Below are 19,324 nucleotides of genomic sequence, written 5' to 3'. Positions count from 1 at the left end.
GACCATTTATAGGCGCGAAGTAGAGACTCCTTCATTTGCTCGAAGGTCGCCGGGGCATTACAAAGGCCGAAAGGCATAACCTTGTAATTGATAAAGCCCGGCCGGTGTTACGAAAGCAGTCTTTTCGCGGTCCATGTCATCTACAGAGATCTGCCAATACCCAGAGCGAAGGTCTATGGACGAGAAGTACTTAGCTCTATGCAGGCAGTCCAAATCGTCATCAATACGTGGCAGCGGGTAGACGTCTTTCCGCGAGATCTTATTCAAATGTCGGTAATCGACGCAAAAGTGCCACCTGCCATCCTTCTTAACAAGGACAACTTGGGAAGCCCACGGACTAGATGAATGTTCGATGGCGGCTTTAGTCAGCATTTTGTCCACCTCGTTTTCTATAACTTCACGTTCGGCATGGGAAACGCGGTACGGACGTCGGCGAATGGGAGTGGCCTCTCCGGTATACGAGCATATCCGGTGAGTGACCACTTGCGTCTGGCCTAAGGGACGGCCATCGAAATAAAAAATGTCGCGATAAGCCTCGAAGATGCGGCGTATGTCAGCAGCCTGCGTAGGTAGAAGGTCAGTTGCGATCATCTGGCTTAGTTCGTCTGGTGCAGGGTTGCACTGATCGAACTTGCGTGCCGATGATGGTGGTCTTTCTGCGTCTAATACGGAGATCGCGCAATCATCGATAGGCGAGATATCAGCCAGCTGACATGCCTCTTGGTATAACCTGTGCCAAGTAGTTGCAGTTTAGCAGAGTAAGTGTGGTCCGGTTGTGTGCAACTGAAAAAGCGTGTCCGGGAAGGCGACGTTTCTTTCAAGCATTACGTGAGCACGTGGACACACCACATATACGCCGCCAGGAACACGTGGAAATGAGGTCACAGTAACGTACTTGATGGCTTGCGGTGGCAGGCGGTTGTCACCGAGGGAACATAATCGCGGTTGTGTCTCCTGTGGAATGTCGCAGCTCTGGGGCAGTTGCAGCTGAATCACACCGGACGCGCAGTCAAAGAGGGCTAAATGAGCTGAGAAGTCTAATCCGAGTATAATGTGGTGAGGGCACTGTTCCCAAATTGCAAACAAAACAGTGGTAAGGTGCCCTGCGATGCTGACACGAGGAGTGCACATTCCGAGCACGGTGGGCGTTCCTCCATCAGCTGACGCGGAGGGTTCGAGATGCGGCAGGTGTCAGGACTTTGTTCAGGCGGCGGCGCCAATGGGCCGTCATCACAGAAACTTGCGCACCAGTGTCGATCAACGCCGGAATTTGTACGCCGTCGACTATAATATCAATCAGGTTTTGTCTGGTCGGTAAAGTGAGCAGAGGATTTCTAGGTCGAATCGTCAGTGCAGCATCACCTCCGGGAGCTGCAGCAGTTAGATTTGCGGGGAAGAGCGTCGGACAGTGGGCGACAAGCCTGAGGCGATAGGGACGACGGCCGACGAGCTGGTGGCGAACGGGTACTAGTGACGGCAGAATGACTGCGAGGAACGGTTCCATGCAGCAGTAGCGTCGGCGTTAGGCGGTTGCTGGTGAAATGGCGGCTGGAAACGGTTTGGGCTCAGTCTGGAGCGGTAATAACCGTAGGTCAGTCGAGTAAGTGAGGAGCCGACACGGTTGCGACAATGGCGGGCAATGTGACCGATTCAACGGCAGGCAAAGCAGAACGGCCGATCATCTGGAGTTGGCCACTCGGCCGGGTTTCTATAACTTGGAGAGTACCGCTGGCTAGGCGAAGGATAACATCCATCAGGGAGTCGTGAGGTTGCAAAAAACACCCGGTATATGCTCACCACAAAAGGTATAAGTTCATCATCCCTGTATTAAAGGTACGCTCTCTATGCTTTCGTTCTCTTGTCTGGCGTGTCTGATCGATCGATGCGTCGTCAAGCGGGCTGATCTTGGGGATGGTGTAATGCGCGCTCGCGTGGCGATGGGGGAGCACCGCTGTCCGTAGGAGCTCGAGTGCAACGCGACACTTTGGTATCGCTGTCCACGCTTCGCCCTTAAGGCAAAAGTGTTAATTTTTGTATTCAACCTTCTCAGGTAGTTAGGCGGCCGCAGCACTTTCTCAGTGACTGGTGGTCTTGTGTAGAAACACTTTATTTACAGTACGCACAAAAATAACGATAAATAATGTATGCCTGCGTGAACAGGTATTACATATGTACGCACAACCTAAAAAGCAAAAGCTTGCACTAGGCCGCGCAAAGCTCAAGACACAGAGGAGCTGGCCGATTGATTGCGTCTCTTCGTTGAAATTAGGTTTAACTTGGCTATGTCGAAGTTTAAACTTGGTTGTAGCTAGGCCAATACTCGTGTAGCTAGGTTGAACTTGGCAGTAGCTGGGTTCGGCCTTGGCTTCGCCTTAGTTGAGCTTGGTTATGCCAGGCATCTATTAGCTTATCCGCGTTGCCTACCACGTTGCATAGGTAAGCTTGCAACACCGACACCGCGTTCCACCGCGTTCCACCGCGTTGCAATTCCGACTACGCGCGTTCCAGCAGACCCGCTCCGTGAATGCGTGTCTCTCGCTCTCATTTTCTTTATCTCTCTCCCGAGCATAGCGCGCAAAACCTCTTCTTCACCTCGCAGAGAATTGACACGAGCGCGTGCGAACGTGCCAGCTGCGGACGAAGACGACGACGTTTGAACGCAATCATGTGGTTCGTATAAATGCATGTTTTGCAAGGGTGACTGTTAACGTTTATGCGTTCAATGATTCCGCAAAACAAATTGCCTTATTTGAAAATCTAGCTCCTTTATTGGATTGTGACCGTACTGTTGTTCTCTTAGGAGACTTCAACTGCGTGTGTGACGTGAGTGACCGTTCATTACGTAACACACATAAAGACAAAAGTAGTGAAGTGCAATTTGGCATCACTGAAAATGCGGGCCTCACAGATATAGGAGCATCGGGGCAAATATCTTGTTCATATACGTACACTCAAGCAAGTTCGCATTCTAGACTCGATCGTATATATGTTTCGACATCGTTGATTTCTAGAAGTCTCCAATGCAGAATTCACCCAATTTCGTTCTCCGACCACTGTATGGTAATTACGCGACTAGGCGGAGACACTCGTGCTAGTTTCCGGCCTCAGTGGGCACTCTGGAAGTTAAACTCATCTATAATTGGTGATAAAATGTTTACTGATCAGTTATGCTTAGACCTGAAAAATTGCTTCTCTCTTGATTTGCCACTATTCGCTGCATAGGAGCTTTCTAAGCAAGAAATCAGATCAGTCGCCATTGGACTTGGTTCTATTAAGTCGTTTTACAAAAAGTATGAAGAAATTGTTGAAAAGTCTTTATAGCCTTTAGGAGGTTGAATGTGAATCTCCTAGAACGTACGCTGATGACATTGCAAATGTGAAATGTGACTTGCAAATGTTTGACGCAGTGCCCTATGGAGGCGCCCGTGTTCGGTCACGTAATAACCGCGCCTTGCTTTCTGAGAAGCCGACCCGTCAGGCTTTGATTGATGAACACCGCCACGCTTCTACGAAAGTTATTATCGACATGTATTGAAAAGACACATTAGTAACTGACACGAGTGATCATCATCATCATCATCAGCCTATATTTATGTCCACTGTAGGACGAAGGCCTCTCCCTGCGATCTCCAATTACCCCTGTCTTGCGCTAGCGTATTCCAACTTGCGCCTGCGAATTTCCTAACTTCATCATCCCACCTCGTTTTCTGCCGTCCTCGACTGCGCGTCCCTTCTCTTGGAATCCATTCTGTAACCCTAATGGTCCACCGGTTATCCATCCTACGGATTACATGGCCTGCCCAGCTCCATTTCTTCCGCTTAATGTCAACTACAATATCGTCTATCCCCGTTTGTTCTCTGATCCACACCGCTCTCTTCCTGTCTCTTAACGTCACTCCTAAGATTTTTCGTTCCATCGCTCTTTGTGCGGTCCTTAACTTGTTCTCGAGCTTCTTTGTTAACCTCCAAGTTTCTGCCCCATATGTTAGCACCGATAGAATGCAATGATTGTACACTTTTCTTTTCAATGACAGTGGTAAGCTCCCAGTCAGGATTTGGCAATGCCTGCCGTATGCACTCCAACCCAATTTTATTCTTCTGTAAATTTCTTTCTCATGATCAGGGTCCCCTGTGAGTAATTGACCTAGATAAACGTACTCCTTTACAGACTCTAGAGGCTGACTAGCGATCATGAATTCTTGTTCTCTTGCCAGGCTATTGAACATTATCTTTGTCTTCTGCATATTCATCATAAACCTAATTCTTACGCTTTCTCGATTAAGGTCTTCAATCATTTGTTGTAATTCGTCTCCATTGCTGCTGAATAGGACAATGTCATCTGCAAATCGAAGGTTGCTGAGATATTCGCCGTCGATCCTCATTCCTAAGCATTCCCAGTCTAAGAGCTTGAATAATTCTTCTAAGCATGCAGTGAATAGCATTGGAGAGATTGTGTCTCCTTGCCTGACCCCTTTCTTGATAGGTATCTTTCTACTTTTCTTGTGGAGAACCAAGGTAGCTGTGGAATCCTTGTAGATATTTGCTAATATATTCACGTATGCCTCCTGTACTCTTTGATTACGCAATGCCTCTATGACTGCTGGTATCTCTACTGAATCAAATGTTTTTTTCATAATCTATGAAAGCAATATAGAGAGGTTGATTGTACTCCGCAGATTTCTCGATTATCTGATTCATGACATGGATATGATCCATCGTAGAATATCCCTTCCTGAAGCCAGCCTGTTCTCTTGGCTGGCTGATGTCAAGTGTTGCCCTGATTCTATTGGAAATTATCTTGGCGAATATTTTATATAATACTAATAGCAAGCTAACGGGTCTGTAATTCTTCAATTATTTAACGTCTCCCTTCTTATGGATAAGTATAATGTTGGCGTTCTTCCTGCTTTCTGGTACACTTGAAGTTTTGAGGCATTGCGTATAAAGGGCCGCAAGCTTTTCAAGCATGATATGTTTTCCATCTTTGATTAAATCTACTGTTATTCCATCTTCTTCAGCCGCGTTTCCCCTGGTCATGTCTTTCAAGGCCCTTCTAACTTCATCGCTAGTTATAGAAGGAGCTTCTGTATCCGGTTCATCACTATTTCGAATGAAAGTAGCTTGGCTGTTTTGGGAACTGTACAGGTCAGTATAGAATTCTTCCGCTGCTTTTACCATGTCATCTAAATTGCCGATGATAATATCATGCTTATCTTTCAGTGCATACATCTTGCCTTGTCCTATGCCAAGCGTTATTATTACTGACTTCATGCTGCGTCCATATTTTACGGCTTTCCCAATCTTTCCCACGTTGATATTGTGTCTCAATTCGAAGACTTCTATTCGGTGCTCTTTAGTGGTGCTTCTGGAGACCAGAATATCGAGCTTCTACAATACTTTGCGTCTTTAATAACTCCTCTAACTGATGAAGACTGTTCAGTCATTAGCGGTCCCTTTACTAAACAAGAGGTAGAGGTTGCCATTGATCAGCTACCCATGTCAAAAACTCCCAGTCCCGATAGCATTTCGGGTGAATTTTATAAAACCTTTTTTAAAGTCAATTCTTACGCCTGTTCTACTGAATATATTTTTAACAAGTTTTGAACTAGAGGAATTACCACAGTCTTTCAGAAAAAGCCACACAGTGTTAATACCTAAAAGTACTGATAGAGAAAAGTTACTTTCTGTTGATGGTTATAGACCGATTACATTGTCAAACGTGGACTACAAAATTTTTGCAAAAATTTTGTCTAATCGGTTGCAGGTAGCGATTTCAATTCTTATTGGTCCTCATCAAACATGTGGTATCAAAGGTCGTTCTGTACAAACTAACATACACGTCGCTCGCACAGTTCTTGAGTGCTGTTCGACTTCTTATGATCAACTTGCAATGCTCCAGATTGACCTCGCAAAGGCATTTGATCGGGTCCGGCATTCGTTTTTATTTTATCTTCTAGAACACGCCAATGTAGGATCCACAGTGATTATTGGCGTTCGACTTTGTTATAGTCATTGTACAACCCGCTTTGTTGTCAATGGTAGCCTCTCTAATCCCGTCCACATCCGTTCTTCAGTGGAACAAGGATGCCCTATGTCCCCACTCCTCTGCCCTTTACTTAGAACCACTCTGTTTGAGCATTTTGAGCTGCAGCAGTGTTCGTGGTTTTAATGTTTTTGGTCATGAGGTAAAAGTTTTAGCATACGCTGATGATATTGCATTTTTCTGCAAAGACAAGCCCAGCATCGATAAAACACTTTCTATCATAGAAGAGTTTGGTTCTGTTTCCCGTGCGCGGATGAATAACACTAAGAGCTCAGGGCTATGGTTTGGATATTGGGCCATTACACCATCACATTATGCTGGCATTGAGTGGTCCTGTGTGCCACCTAAATATCTAGGAGTTCCACTGCATGCCTACAAGTACAGTGCACACTACTGGAGAGAGCGCGTTCCAGCCCTCCAGCGCTACACAAATACCTTTGTCCCGCACCGTCTATCAATATTTGGAAGAGAAGAAGCCTGCAACATGTTTTTGGCAACCAAAGTTTTCTATGTCTTTCAGGTTCTTCACTATGCAAGGCTTTACATTCAACGTTTTCACGGGATTTTTTTAACGTTTATATGGTCTTCCAGTTTAGAACCTATGAGACGCGACAACATTTTTCGACCAGTGAGTGCTGGAGGGTTAGGCTTGGTGCATTTATATGTGCGGCAGTTAGTCTCGCGCTTTTTCGTTTTTCGGGATAGCTCTCACCCGGTATTACGAGCTTTCATGCAGGTTAACCTGGTTCATGTCCTGCCAGAATTGGTGGTGTCCTCAGATTTAATTTCTAGACCTTGTTTATGGGGGTTTATGCGTGAGGTTTATTTTTCTATTTCATTTCTGACTGTTCGATTTTCTAAAGATTATTTGTTTACTGTGTCACGAAAAAATCTTTACAATGATTTAATATCGATGTTGTTCCCTCCGCCGTTTTATCGATCCGTATACATCACATTACCTGGACATGATGTGCTTGCGAGAGTGCGCAAAATGCCAGTTCCCCCTTCTACAAAAACTTTTTTTTACAAATTACACACTGAAACATTGCTGCATAGAAAAAACATGGCTGCATAGAAAGAATATTTTCGTTTCGTCTGTTAACTGTCGCCTATGTGACGTGCCTGAAACCATTGAACACTGTTTTATTGTTTGTAAAGATGCCATTTTATTTTGGGATGTTATCCATAGAAATTTGCAAAAATATTTTGATATAAATTCTCACAGTATCCGATATCTTGTTGCACCGTATAAAGATGTTCCATTCCATATGTTTTTACTGATAGGCCTTCATTGCCTATGGCAATCTCGTATGCAAGACCGAAATGCAGAAAAAAACAATTTCCTCGAGATCACATTTCGTTCAGATGATCATACACTTAAAGGACATTTACGACCAAGTAGAATGTCAGCCGGCTTGGTATCCACTTTCGATTTGGTGTTTAACTTCCCCTTACAAGTTCTTGCTGTGAAGGACGGTGTTGCTGTGTGTGACGTTATCTTCATATGGACTGCTCGTTGACGTTTGATTCTTTTATGTCCACCTGGTGCTCATATTATTGTAAATAGTTCCTGTAAATACAACATTTCATTCATTGTAATAAATACCTTGTTAAAAAAAAGTGGCTGTATATCCTAGTGGTTACAACGCTTGCCTTGGGACCGTGGGTACGCGGGTTCGAATTTCGCCTCGGGCTGCAAGTTTGTTTTATTTTACTTTTTTCTTCATTGCTGATGATGATGGTTTCTTGATACGAACCACAAATTGCGGCTGGCTTAAATAGCTTCGCTGTTAATAGAACAGACAGAATGAACTCCGAGATTTCGGAGTTCTTCGCGTACTATTGCTTGGATAAGTGGTACCGCGGACAAGCTCTTCGGATCACTGACGCGTGGAAAAAGGGTGACAGGTGACATGGCTTCAATTTCGCGCCGAACAATTCGAGTCACGTCTTCTGAAGTCGATGGTCCCTGCATAGTGCTGTCCTCGCATGAGTAAGTCGCAGCAGTGTTCGGCAAGCGGACGAACGACGTTGCAATGCGGCGGCTCTTTGCCTGCTCAAAGCGTTCGCGCTCCTTCCTTGATAATATCGCCGACTGTCGCACAATTACTACATGTTAGTAAGTTGAAAGCATCGTCAGCGATGCCCGACCTTGTTCGACTCGCACATGTCATTGTCAGCCTTGCGGCACAGAGCAACCACGTCCTTGATGTAAGCGACGTATGATTTCGTCGATCTTCGCGCTCGAGTCGCTAGGTCTTTCTTAGCGGCATCCTTTCGCCCGAATGGACGGCCAAACAAGTCCTTCAGCTTCTGTTTACACGTCTCCCAGTCCGTAAGCTCATCTTCGTGGTTGTCAAACCACACCCTCGCCGTGCTTTGCAAGTAGAACATCAGGTTGGCCAATCTTACGGCTGCATCCCATCTGTCGTGGGTACTCACACGCTCGTACACGGCAATCCAATCTTCCACGTCTACGTTATCGGTGCCACAGAACGTTCCTTCATCTTTTGGATACGCCAGGACAACGGTTGTCGTTGTCGCCGCTGGCGCACACCCCGGTTCCCCCGTCATGATGTCAATACCGAGGCGCGACTGCTGCAAAGCTCCGTGGTCTCTTGGGGCTACCCCGCAGCTCCACCAAAATGCCACGAGGCAGAATTAGCGAAGCGCAGGTGTATCTACAGGTATATGCAAGTTGCAGCAACTGCGTACGCAAGGTGTATGCCCGAACCAGCCGCGCGATCTTCTTGCCAAATCGTCTTGTTTGTTTAAAGACACACCATGCCCGACTGCTCCGTAAGAATATATATACTGTATATCGAAATAAGCGGGATTCGATCACGGTACGGCCAGCGTTGAAACCCATTACTCACACGATTAGGCTACACTGGTATTTTTTCTTTATCATACCACATTAAGCTTCAGTCCTAGCATTGCAGTGTCTAGTAAAACGTTCCACATTTCCGCCATACATTTAAAACGGCTTCTGTTGACATAGTTTGTTCGTAATCTTGAGTAAATCAGCCTCGTCACACGACCTTTTAAACACTTCGCGCAATTAGCCCATTTACTCAGTAATGTAAGCACCGACTCTAAGTGCCGGCAGTATAGAAGGTCCTCAAGAATGTATCGGTGGGAGTAAGGTAGAGAAAAGGTAGGGTGTAGACAAAGCGGCTCAGGACGAATGCTTGTACCATTCGACGGAGGGTTAGTCGCCGTCATGCCCTGATGTTTGTTTGCAATTCGCTGGATGAGGCGGTTGTGACCGTCGTGGTCAGTTTAGCGCTGGTCTCAGTGAGGCGCTGGTCTCTCTTCTTTCAGAACAACCCCAGAACGCGGATTGTGGAGACCTCTTTTATAGGGTGGCCACCTGCACATATTTGGAGGGGAGGGTGGCCCCCAAGGCCTGGCGGTGGGCCCCTGGTTACCAGGAGTTCGGACGTTTGGTGGGGACGTTTAGTGGTCCTGCCCCCGAGATGTGAAGCTCGATCACGTCGACCGCCTTCTGCAGGGGACACCTCTACTTGGCCTTCATGCCCCGTGATTACTCACAAGGTGATGTCGGCTGTGTAGAAGGAGTGCAGCAGGCCTGGCATGGCAGTGATTTTAGGCGGCAGTGTGATAAGGGCGAGGTTAAAGAGGAATGGCAAGAGAACCGAGCCTTGTGGTGTGCCGCGACTGCCTAGGGGTATTGAACCCGACTTGAGAACGTCTAGCGTGATATCGGCAGTCCGATCGGTGAGGAACGAGCTTACGCAGTTGAACAAGCATTCGCCGGGGTTGATGAAGGAGAGTTTAGTGAGGATGGCTTCGCGCGAGACGTTGTCGAAGGCTTTGGTTAGGTGGAGCCCGAGAATGGCCTTCGTGCCCATTTTGTAAGCGGGGTTGAAAACGTCTCGCGAGCGCTGAAGCATTCTGTTATGCGTGGAAAGGTGGGCGCGGAATCCACTCATGGTGGGGGGAGGTGGTCGTGGTCTTCCGCGTGATTTTGGAGGCGGTTGAGGATAACGTGCTCCATTAACTTGCCTATACAGGAGGTGATGGATATGGGGAGAAGGTTTTTGGTCGACGGGGTTTGCCAGGTTTTGGAATAAATGTGATTCGAGCATGTAACCATGCTTGGGGGAGCTCGCCTTCCCTCCAGAAGGAGTTCATATGGTCGGTTAACGCTAATGGGCACGTGATGCCAAGGTCCAGGAGAGCTATGTTAGAAACCCCGTTTGGGCCCGCGGCTGAAGTGCGACGCAGTTCGTGTAGTGCGTAGCGGAATTCAACGGCGGTGAGGTCCGCATCAAGGGCCTTGTTAGTCAAGACCTCATAGATTGGAGAGGGGGAAAGTGTGTGACGTGTTTAGATAGCGCTAACGCAAATCCGCGAGCAGATCTGTGTCAGTACCTTGGAATTGACGAACGAGACGCACTAGAGCCTCTCGTTGGGAGCACTTTGGTGGCGTGGGATCAAGTAAATGTCTCAACGATTGTCACGACGTCATATAGCCTAGGTGTCCATTCATGCTGTCCCCCTCTATCTATCCCGCCAGACTGAGCGTACAATCCTCGACCCGGCGCTCGAGTTTTGCGATCCTGCGAGGCAGCTGGCGGTTGTGCCGTTCACCTTTCCAGCATATAAAAAGGCTGGTGGGCGCTTCCCACATTTGGAGGAGTGTGGTATCTGCTGCAAAGTTCCAATGAAGACCAACCGTATTATTTGTAATGACTGAAATGTCTTCGAGAGTGTGCACCCACACGCCGAGGTCAATAATTTGTGTAGGTGCGGTTTGGTCGCTTCGGCACCTCAACGCTTCCCAATCTGTGATTTCGGTGCAGAGAAGGAGGGGTCTGTGAGGTTTGGGGTTGAAGGATGTGGAGAGAATTCAGTGGTCACGGCAGAGAGTGTGACTGGGGTTGGACTAGTGGACGTTGCGTATATGTTTCACGAAGGTGAGGTCAGAGGAGGTGTCTATGCTGACACTGTTCCCTATGCGGGTAGTGGACTGGGAGTCGATTAGCATGGTAAGGCCGAGGTTCTGGGCGACGAGCCAGAGTTTAGTGCCTTGGGGAATAGTCTTGCGATAATCCCACGCAGAGCGGGGGGGGGGGGGGCTATACAGTCACTAACTATGAGGGGGCTTCGCCCGCTAAGCGGATTACCTTTTCGAGGAGATTGCGGATGCCGGGTTCTTTGTCTTCGGGTGAGCTATAGAGGCTGAGGAGAATAAGATTTAGGTCGTCTTTTTCTCGGAGAATGATTTCAAGCAAGGTGTATTCTGCGTCTGAGCTATCGATAGTACGCTGGAGTTCGCTGATATTGAGCAGCTGGAGGAGCATTGCCTTGTCTGGACTGGTACATCAAGGGGGGTGATAGTCTTACAGCCCGGTAATTTGACCGGGCCGTTAGTTTCTTGCAGGGCAATTATATCTGGTGGCGTGGCGATGTGTTGTACGTGAAGTTGCAGGTTGCCCCGCTTATTGGGGTGGCCCCTGCGATTCCATTGCCATACTCCATACTCCATTGCGAATATGCTGGCGGGGCGCAAACAGCCCCCACCGCACAGGTGGGGGCTGTTGTGCTTGGGGAGTCGGGGGGGGGGGGGAGAGAGGGGCTTCGACAGCCGCGAGATGGTCCGCAATTTGTTGGAGAATTTTTGAGAGAGTTTATGTGAATTTTGCTTCCAACACGGCTAGTCTGGCGTCGAATGTCGTAAATGTGCAAGTTTCTAGCGCGTTCGCTTTAATGTTAACCTTATCCATGGTGAGTGTTTGGTTTTGGAGTGAGGCTCTTCCTCGGGGGGGGGGGGGGGGTAGGATCCGCAGAGCGTATTAGCCCCGGCTTTTAATTCCTCGGGGGTGGGGTTCGCGGAGCGTTCATGCCACGGGGGAGGCAGTGGGCTGGACGGAGCAGCTAGTCAATCTCCATGGGCTTAAAAGAAGGTGGTTGAGGTTGCGGTGATGAGGGTGGTGGAAGGGTAGTTGATTGTGGCATGCGAGATTGTTTAAGCTAGACGTGTTTCTAACGGAGGCAGGTGACCAGTTTGTCTAGGGCCGATATTCTGTTGAGCAACTCTTGACTCATCTGTCAGAGCGGCTGCCGCTGCGATTTCGCCCTTTGACGCTGGCGGAGTTCTTGCTGGTGTTCAGGGGAGGGATGGAGGTAGATCGACTTGCGGGATCTCCAGTGGCCGTGATACGGTGTTTGGAAGCGTAATCTGGGCTGGAATTTCCGGCGGGTGTGGGACTGGTGGTCTTGTTCCTTGGATCAATTTAAGATGTCTTGGCTTTTTGGGGTAGGGACGTATGAATCGGTGTTTACAGTTTGTTCCCCCGGTAAGTGAGAGCGGTTGCAGATGAGGCAATTTGGTGTGCACGTGGGTTCCTGAGTGGGTGGGTGTTTTCATCACATCGGCGAGAGAGGTGGGGCACAGGCCTTGGGCTGGCATCGGTACAGTGGCCGGTTTGCCGGCAGTTGAAGTATGTCTCCACGTGGTTATAGAAGGTGTGGCAGGTGAAGGGAGCCGCTCGGAAGCAGATCGACCGGGGTACCTTGGTCCCCGCAAAGGTAATTACGATGGAGGCGGTCTGTCCCAGGCAGCGAGCGGCTACGACAGGAACCTTGGGATTGTATTGGAGGAAGCCGTCGAGGATTTCCGACTGCACCTCGTTCCAGTAGGCATTGCAGATGATCCCCGTACGGATTCGTCCGGCGGCAGAATGTAGGGGGCCATGTTTGGTCGTCTAATTGGAGAGATTTCAGGGTAACATAGATGACTCTGGCAGCAACGGTGGAGCGCATCGCACGCAGCCCGCTGAATCCTTGTTTCTCTACTGTCACAGGCTATGCCCCCGTCCCGGAATTGGAGGTTGTGAACCACAAGCTTCCAAGGTGCCGCAAACTTCGTTGCCCTGTGCTTTTCCTCGACCTGGCGGTCTGAACTTTTGAATCCGCGCCGCATCGCTGCCGACCACATCGCCGCAAAGATTCTGCGCAAGCGCTGCTGTTATCACCTGCACGCCACGACCACAGCTGGGGTGGTGCCCTTCACTTTGGCAGCAGCGGCGGAGCGCATCGCACGTAGCCCGCTGAATCCTTGTTTCGCTACTGTCACAGGCTATGCCCATGTCCCGGAATTGGAGGCTGTGAACCACAAGCTTCCAAGGTGCCGCAAACTTCGTTGCCCTGTGCTTTTCCTCGACCTGGCGGTCTGAACTTTTGAATCCGCGCCGCATCGCTGCCGACCACATCGCCGCAAAGATTCTGCGCAAGCGCTGCTGTTATCACCTGCACGCCACGACCACAGCTGGGGCGGTGCCCTTCACTTTGGCAGCAGCGGCGGAGCGCATCGCACGCAGCCCGCTGAATCCTTGTTTCGCTACTGTCACAGGCTATGCCCCTGTCCCGGAATTGGAGGCTGTGAACCACAAGCTTCCAAGGTGCCGCAAACTTCGTTGCCCTGTGCTTTTCCTCGACCTGGCGGTCTGAACTTATGAATCCGCGCCGCATCGCTGCCGACCACATCGCCGCAAAGATTCTGCGCAAGCGCTGCTGTTATCACCTGCACGCCACGACCACAGCTGGGGTGGTGCCCTTCACTTTGGCAGCAGCGGCAGAGTGCATCGCACGTAGCCCGCTGAATCCTTGTTTCGCTACTGTCACAGGCTATGCCCATGTCCCGGAATTGGAGGCTGTGAACCACAAGCTTCCAAGGTGCCGCAAACTTCGTTGCCCTGTGCTTTTCCTCGACCTGGCGGTCTGAACTTTTGAATCCGCGCCGCATCGCTGCCGACCACATCGCCGCAAAGATTCTGCGCAAGCGCTGCTGTTATCACCTGCACGCCACGACAACAGCTGGGGTGGGGCCCTTCACTTTGGCAGCAGCGGCGGAGCGCATCGCACGTAGCCCGCTGAATCCTTGTTTCGCTACTGTCACAGGCTATGCCCCTGTCCCGGAATTGGAGGCTGTGAACCACAAGCTTCCAAGGTGCCGCAAACTTCGTTGCCCTGTGCTTTTCCTCGACCTGGCGGTCTGAACTTTTGAATCCGCGCCGCATCGCTGCCGACCACATCGCCGCAAAGATTCTGCGCAAGCGCTGCTGTTATCACCTGCACGCCACGACAACAGCTGGGGTGGGGCCCTTCACTTTGGCAGCAGCGGCGGAGCGCATCGCACGTAGCCCGCTGAATCCTTGTTTCGCTACTGTCACAGGCTATGCCCCTGTCCCGGAATTGGAGGCTGTGAACCACAAGCTTCCAAGGTGCCGCAAACTTCGTTGCCCTGTGCTTTTCCTCGACCTGGCGGTCTGAACTTTTGAATCCGCGCCGCATCGCTGCCGACCACATCGCCGCAAAGATTCTGCGCAAGCGCTACTGTTATCACCTGCACGCCACGACAACAGCTGGGGTGGGGCCCTTCACTTTGGCAGCAGCGGCGGAGCGCATCGCACGCAGCCCGCTGAATCCTTGTTTCTCTACTGTCACAGGCTATGCCCATGTCCCGGAATTGGAGGCTGTGAACCACAAGCTTCCAAGGTGCCGCAAACTTCGTTGCCCTGTGCTTTTCCTCGACCTGGCGGTCTGAACTTTTGAATCCGCGCCGCATCGCTGCCGACCACATCGCCGCAAAGATTCTGCGCAAGCGCTGCTGTTATCACCTGCACGCCACGACAACAGCTGGGGTGGGGCCCTTCACTTTGGCAGCAGCGGCGGAGCGCATCGCACGTAGCCCGCTGAATCCTTGTTTCGCTACTGTCACAGGCTATGCCCCTGTCCCGGAATTGGAGGCTGTGAACCACAAGCTTCCAAGGTGCCGCAAACTTCGTTGCCCTGTGCTTTTCCTCGACCTGGCGGTCTGAACTTTTGAATCCGCGCCGCATCGCTGCCGACAAAGATTCTGCGCAAGCGCTGCTGTTATCACCTGCACGCCACGACAACAGCTGGGGTGGGGCCCTTCACTTTGGCAGCAGCGGCGGAGCGCATCGCACGCAGCCCGCTGAATCCTTGTTTCTCTACTGTCACAGGCTATGCCCCCGTCCCGGAATTGGAGGTTGTGAACCACAAGCTTCCAAGGTGCCGCAAACTTCGTTGCCCTGTGCTTTTCCTCGACCTGGCGGTCTGAACTTTTGAATCCGCGCCGCATCGCTGCCGACCACATCGCCGCAAAGATTCTGCGGAAGCGCTGCTGTTATCGCCTGCAGGCCGCGGCCACAGCTGGGGCGGTGCCCTTCACTTTGGCAGCAGCGGCGGAGCGCATCGCACGCAGCCCGTTGAATCCTTGTTTCTCTACAGTCACAGGCTATGCCCATGTCCCGGAATTGGAGGCTGTGAACCACAAGCTTCCAAGGTGCCGCAAACTTCGTTGCCCTGTGCTTTTCCTCGACCTGGCGGTCTGAACTTTTGAATCCGCGCCGCATCGCTGCCGACAAAGATTCTGCGCAAGCGCTGCTGTTATCACCTGCACGCCACGACAACAGCTGGGGTGGGGCCCTTCACTTTGGCAGCAGCGGCGGAGCGCATCGCACGCAGCCCGCTGAATCCTTGTTTCTCTACTGTCACAGGCTATGCCCCCGTCCCGGAATTGGAGGTTGTGAACCACAAGCTTCCAAGGTGCCGCAAACTTCGTTGCCCTGTGCTTTTCCTCGACCTGGCGGTCTGAACTTTTGAATCCGCGCCGCATCGCTGCCGACCACATCGCCGCAAAGATTCTGCGGAAGCGCTGCTGTTATCGCCTGCAGGCCGCGGCCACAGCTGGGGCGGTGCCCTTCACTTTGGCAGCAGCGGCGGAGCGCATCGCACGCAGCCCGTTGAATCCTTGTTTCTCTACTGTCACCGGTTATGCCCCTGTCCTGGAATTGGAGGCTGTAAACCAGAAGCTTCCAAGGTGCCGCAAACTTCGTTGCCCTGTGCTTTTCCTCGACCTGGCGGTCTGAACTTTTGAATCCGCGCCGCATCGCTGCCGATCACATCGCCGCAAAGATTCTGCGCAAGCGCTACTGTTATCACCTGCACGCCACGACAACAGCTGGGGTGGGGCCCTTCACTTTGGCAGCAGCGGCGGAGTGCATCGCACGTAGCCCGCTGAATCCTTGTTTCGCTACTGTCACAGGCTATGCCCATGTCCCGGAATTGGAGGCTGTGAACCACAAGCTTCCAAGGTGCCGCAAACTTCGTTGCCCTGTGCTTTTCCTCGACCTGGCGGTCTGAACTTTTGAATCCGCGCCGCATCGCTGCCGACCACATCGCCGCAAAGATTCTGCGCAAGCGCTACTGTTATCATCTGCACGCCACGACAACAGCTGGGGTGGGGCCCTTCACTTTGGCAGCAGCGGCGGAGCGCATCGCACGTAGCCCGCTGAATCCTTGTTTCGCTACTGTCACAGGCTATGCCCCTGTCCCGGAATTGGAGGCTGTGAACCACAAGCTTCCAAGGTGCCGCAAACTTCGTTGCCCTGTGCTTTTCCTCGACCTGGCGGTCTGAACTTTTGAATCCGCGCCGCATCGCTGCCGACCACATCGCCGCAAAGATTCTGCGCAAGCGCTGCTGTTATCACCTGCACGCCACGACAACAGCTGGGGTGGGGCCCTTCACTTTGGCAGCAGCGGCGGAGCGCATCGCACGCAGCCCGCTGAATCCTTGTTTCTCTACTGTCACAGGCTATGCCCCCGTCCCGGAATTGGAGGTTGTGAACCACAAGCTTCCAAGGTGCCGCAAACTTCGTTGCCCTGTGCTTTTCCTCGACCTGGCGGTCTGAACTTTTGAATCCGCGCCGCATCGCTGCCGACCACATCGCCGCAAAAATTCTGCGCAAGCGCTACTGTTATCACCTGCACGCCACGACAACAGCTGGGGTGGGGCCGTTCACTTTGGCAGCAGCGGCGGAGCGCATCGCACGCAGCCCGCTGAATCCTTGTTTCTCTACTGTCACAGGCTATGCCCCCGTCCCGGAATTGGAGGTTGTGAACCACAAGCTTCCAAGGTGCCGCAAACTTCGTTGCCCTGTGCTTTTCCTCGACCTGGCGGTCTGAACTTTTGAATCCGCGCCGCATCGCTGCCGACCACATCGCCGCAAAGATTCTGCGGAAGCGCTGCTGTTATCGCCTGCAGGCCGCGGCCACAGCTGGGGCGGTGCCCTTCACTTTGGCAGCAGGGGCGGAGCGCATCGCACGCAGCCCGCTGAATTCTTGTTTCTCTGCTGTCACAGGTTGGTGACTATTCTTCGGTGTTATTCCCACTGTTTGCTGCCAGTGTGATGGGTTATTGACGATGTAAAGGTGACATGCACGGTTGAAAGTGTTCTAGGTCTAGACAATAATCCTATCGTCGTTTGTTTTCTTACTATCATGGAGCGGTGTAACTTATGTCGACGTGTGCTGAGTGATGATGATCTTGCAGTGACCTGTACAGAGTGTGACTTTTTATTTCACGTAGGAACATGCTCTGACGTCACTGAGCAACAGTTTAAGGCAAAAAAGTTTGCAAAGAAGCACTGGAAGTGTGAAAAGTGTAGGGCAGGAAACGGCATGACCACAGTTACAAGAACATCTGATAGTGAAGTGGTCACTAGGCTTGTAGATATGGACCGCAAGTTAAACATGCTGCTCGAATTGCTGACTAAGGTAAACGGCATGGAAGAATCCATGCAGCTACTCTCAGATCGCTTTGATGTCATACAGTAGCGCCAGGACCGCCAAGAAAAAGAACTCAAAGATCTTAGGCGCAAAGTGGAGAATGTTGAAAAATCCGGCGCCACAAAAGAGCTAGAACAGCTTCAGGCTGATATCGAGGCACTTGAGTGGCGTAGTAGAAGACTCAACGTCGAAATACACGGTATTGCTGAAACGAAGGGGAAGATCTTCTTGAGAAGGTGAATGATTTGGCGAGAGAGCTAGAGCTGAAAGTGTTAACTGGAGAATACGTAGTGGGGCACTCCACAGACTGCCATCAATGCCTGGAAAGATACCAGGGATTATCATGCGGTGTGCTCGCCATGAAGTTAAGAATGTCTTCATGGCTAAAAGAAAGGCTCTAAACGGCCCCGACGACAAGCGGTACATCTGTGAAAATATGACGTCTCGGTCTAGGAAACTGCTTACATTCGCCAAAGAATGGGCGAAGGGATCAGGCTACCAGTTCGTATGGCACACAGGCGGCAAGATTCTCGTGCGTAGGCACCAGGTGAAACCGCTGCAGTGATTAAATGTGAAGATGACTTGAAGGCTCTACATTTGTAGACGTGCTGTTCGTTTGGCTGCTTTCGGAAACTCCTTTTCCTCGTGGACAGTTTGCAACATATACCAAAAGAAAAATGGTGCACTCCTCGAGGCCTCGGTGAAAAACGACTGAGCTGTATACATATGAATGCCCAGTCGCTGAATAATAAAATTCCGAAATTAGAAGTATACCTTGCTGATATAAACCGACACTGTGACGTTATGTTTAGTGAAACATGGTATAATGAAGATTCTGAGGTATTTAAATTGCCTAACAAAACACATTTTACTTGAACAGGACATCAAGACGTGGCGGAGGTGTCTCGTTATTGATAGATGACTCTATGAAAACTGACTTAACTGATTTCTGTTGTATGACCAATGACTACGAAATGCTTTGTGTTTAAAGCAAGTGTTTGCTTCTTGCCACGCGTTATCGTCCCGCTGACGGAGACTATTGCACGTTTTTCACTTTTCCTGAGAAATTTTTTTATTTTTGCAAGGTGAGAATAGGCGGAGAGTTATTATTGGCGGTGATTTTAACATTGACATGAAAGGTGCTACTCGCAAAACAATATACTTTGAAAGACTACTTATATCTTATGGGTACGCGAATGTTATAAAGTCAGAAACAAGATTAACCTCCACATCTGCAACACTGCTCGACCTCTTCATCACCAACTATGACCCGACCAATGTCTCAAGTGCCGTTCTAAGCTGCTGCATAGGTGACGATATACCAATATGTATGTCTGTTAAAGCTCCCAAAAGCACCAAGAAAATGATGAAAACGTGAATAACCTTGCAAAGCATCACGGAAAATTCTCTGGAAGCAGTTAAGATCAAGATGCGAGGGACCTGCTGGGATAAAGTTTTTCTAGAAAACACAGGCAGAAAGGGCTTACGATATCTTACGATATCTTGGCTTACGATATCTTGGCAGTATACAGGAAACACTTTGTCACGAAAGAGCGAAAAATTGGTACAAAGATTCGAAAGCCTTGGGTAACCAAAGAGCTTTTAAGGAAAATGAGAAAACGAGATAGGTTATATGCGAAGTTTCTAAAAACTCGGGAA

The 19,324-nt window shown here is 50.2% G+C and overlaps 1 protein-coding gene across 1 annotated transcript; it reads right to left on the bottom strand.

Annotated features, from left to right (window-relative positions):
• Positions 1-9,594: 9,594 nt before the first annotated feature.
• On the bottom strand, positions 9,595-9,999 carry LOC125947210 (uncharacterized). Its single transcript, XM_049671614.1, has one exon. The coding sequence runs from the start codon at positions 9,997-9,999 to the stop codon at positions 9,595-9,597; it is 405 nt and encodes a 134-aa protein (XP_049527571.1).
• Between the last annotated feature and the right edge of the window lie 9,325 nt (positions 10,000-19,324).

This window comes from Dermacentor silvarum, chromosome 7, assembly GCF_013339745.2.
Source record: "Dermacentor silvarum isolate Dsil-2018 chromosome 7, BIME_Dsil_1.4, whole genome shotgun sequence".
Lineage (NCBI taxonomy): Eukaryota > Metazoa > Arthropoda > Arachnida > Ixodida > Ixodidae > Dermacentor > Dermacentor silvarum.
The sequence above is the reverse complement of the archived record's forward strand: the minus strand, read 5'-3'. Positions and strand labels throughout refer to the sequence as shown.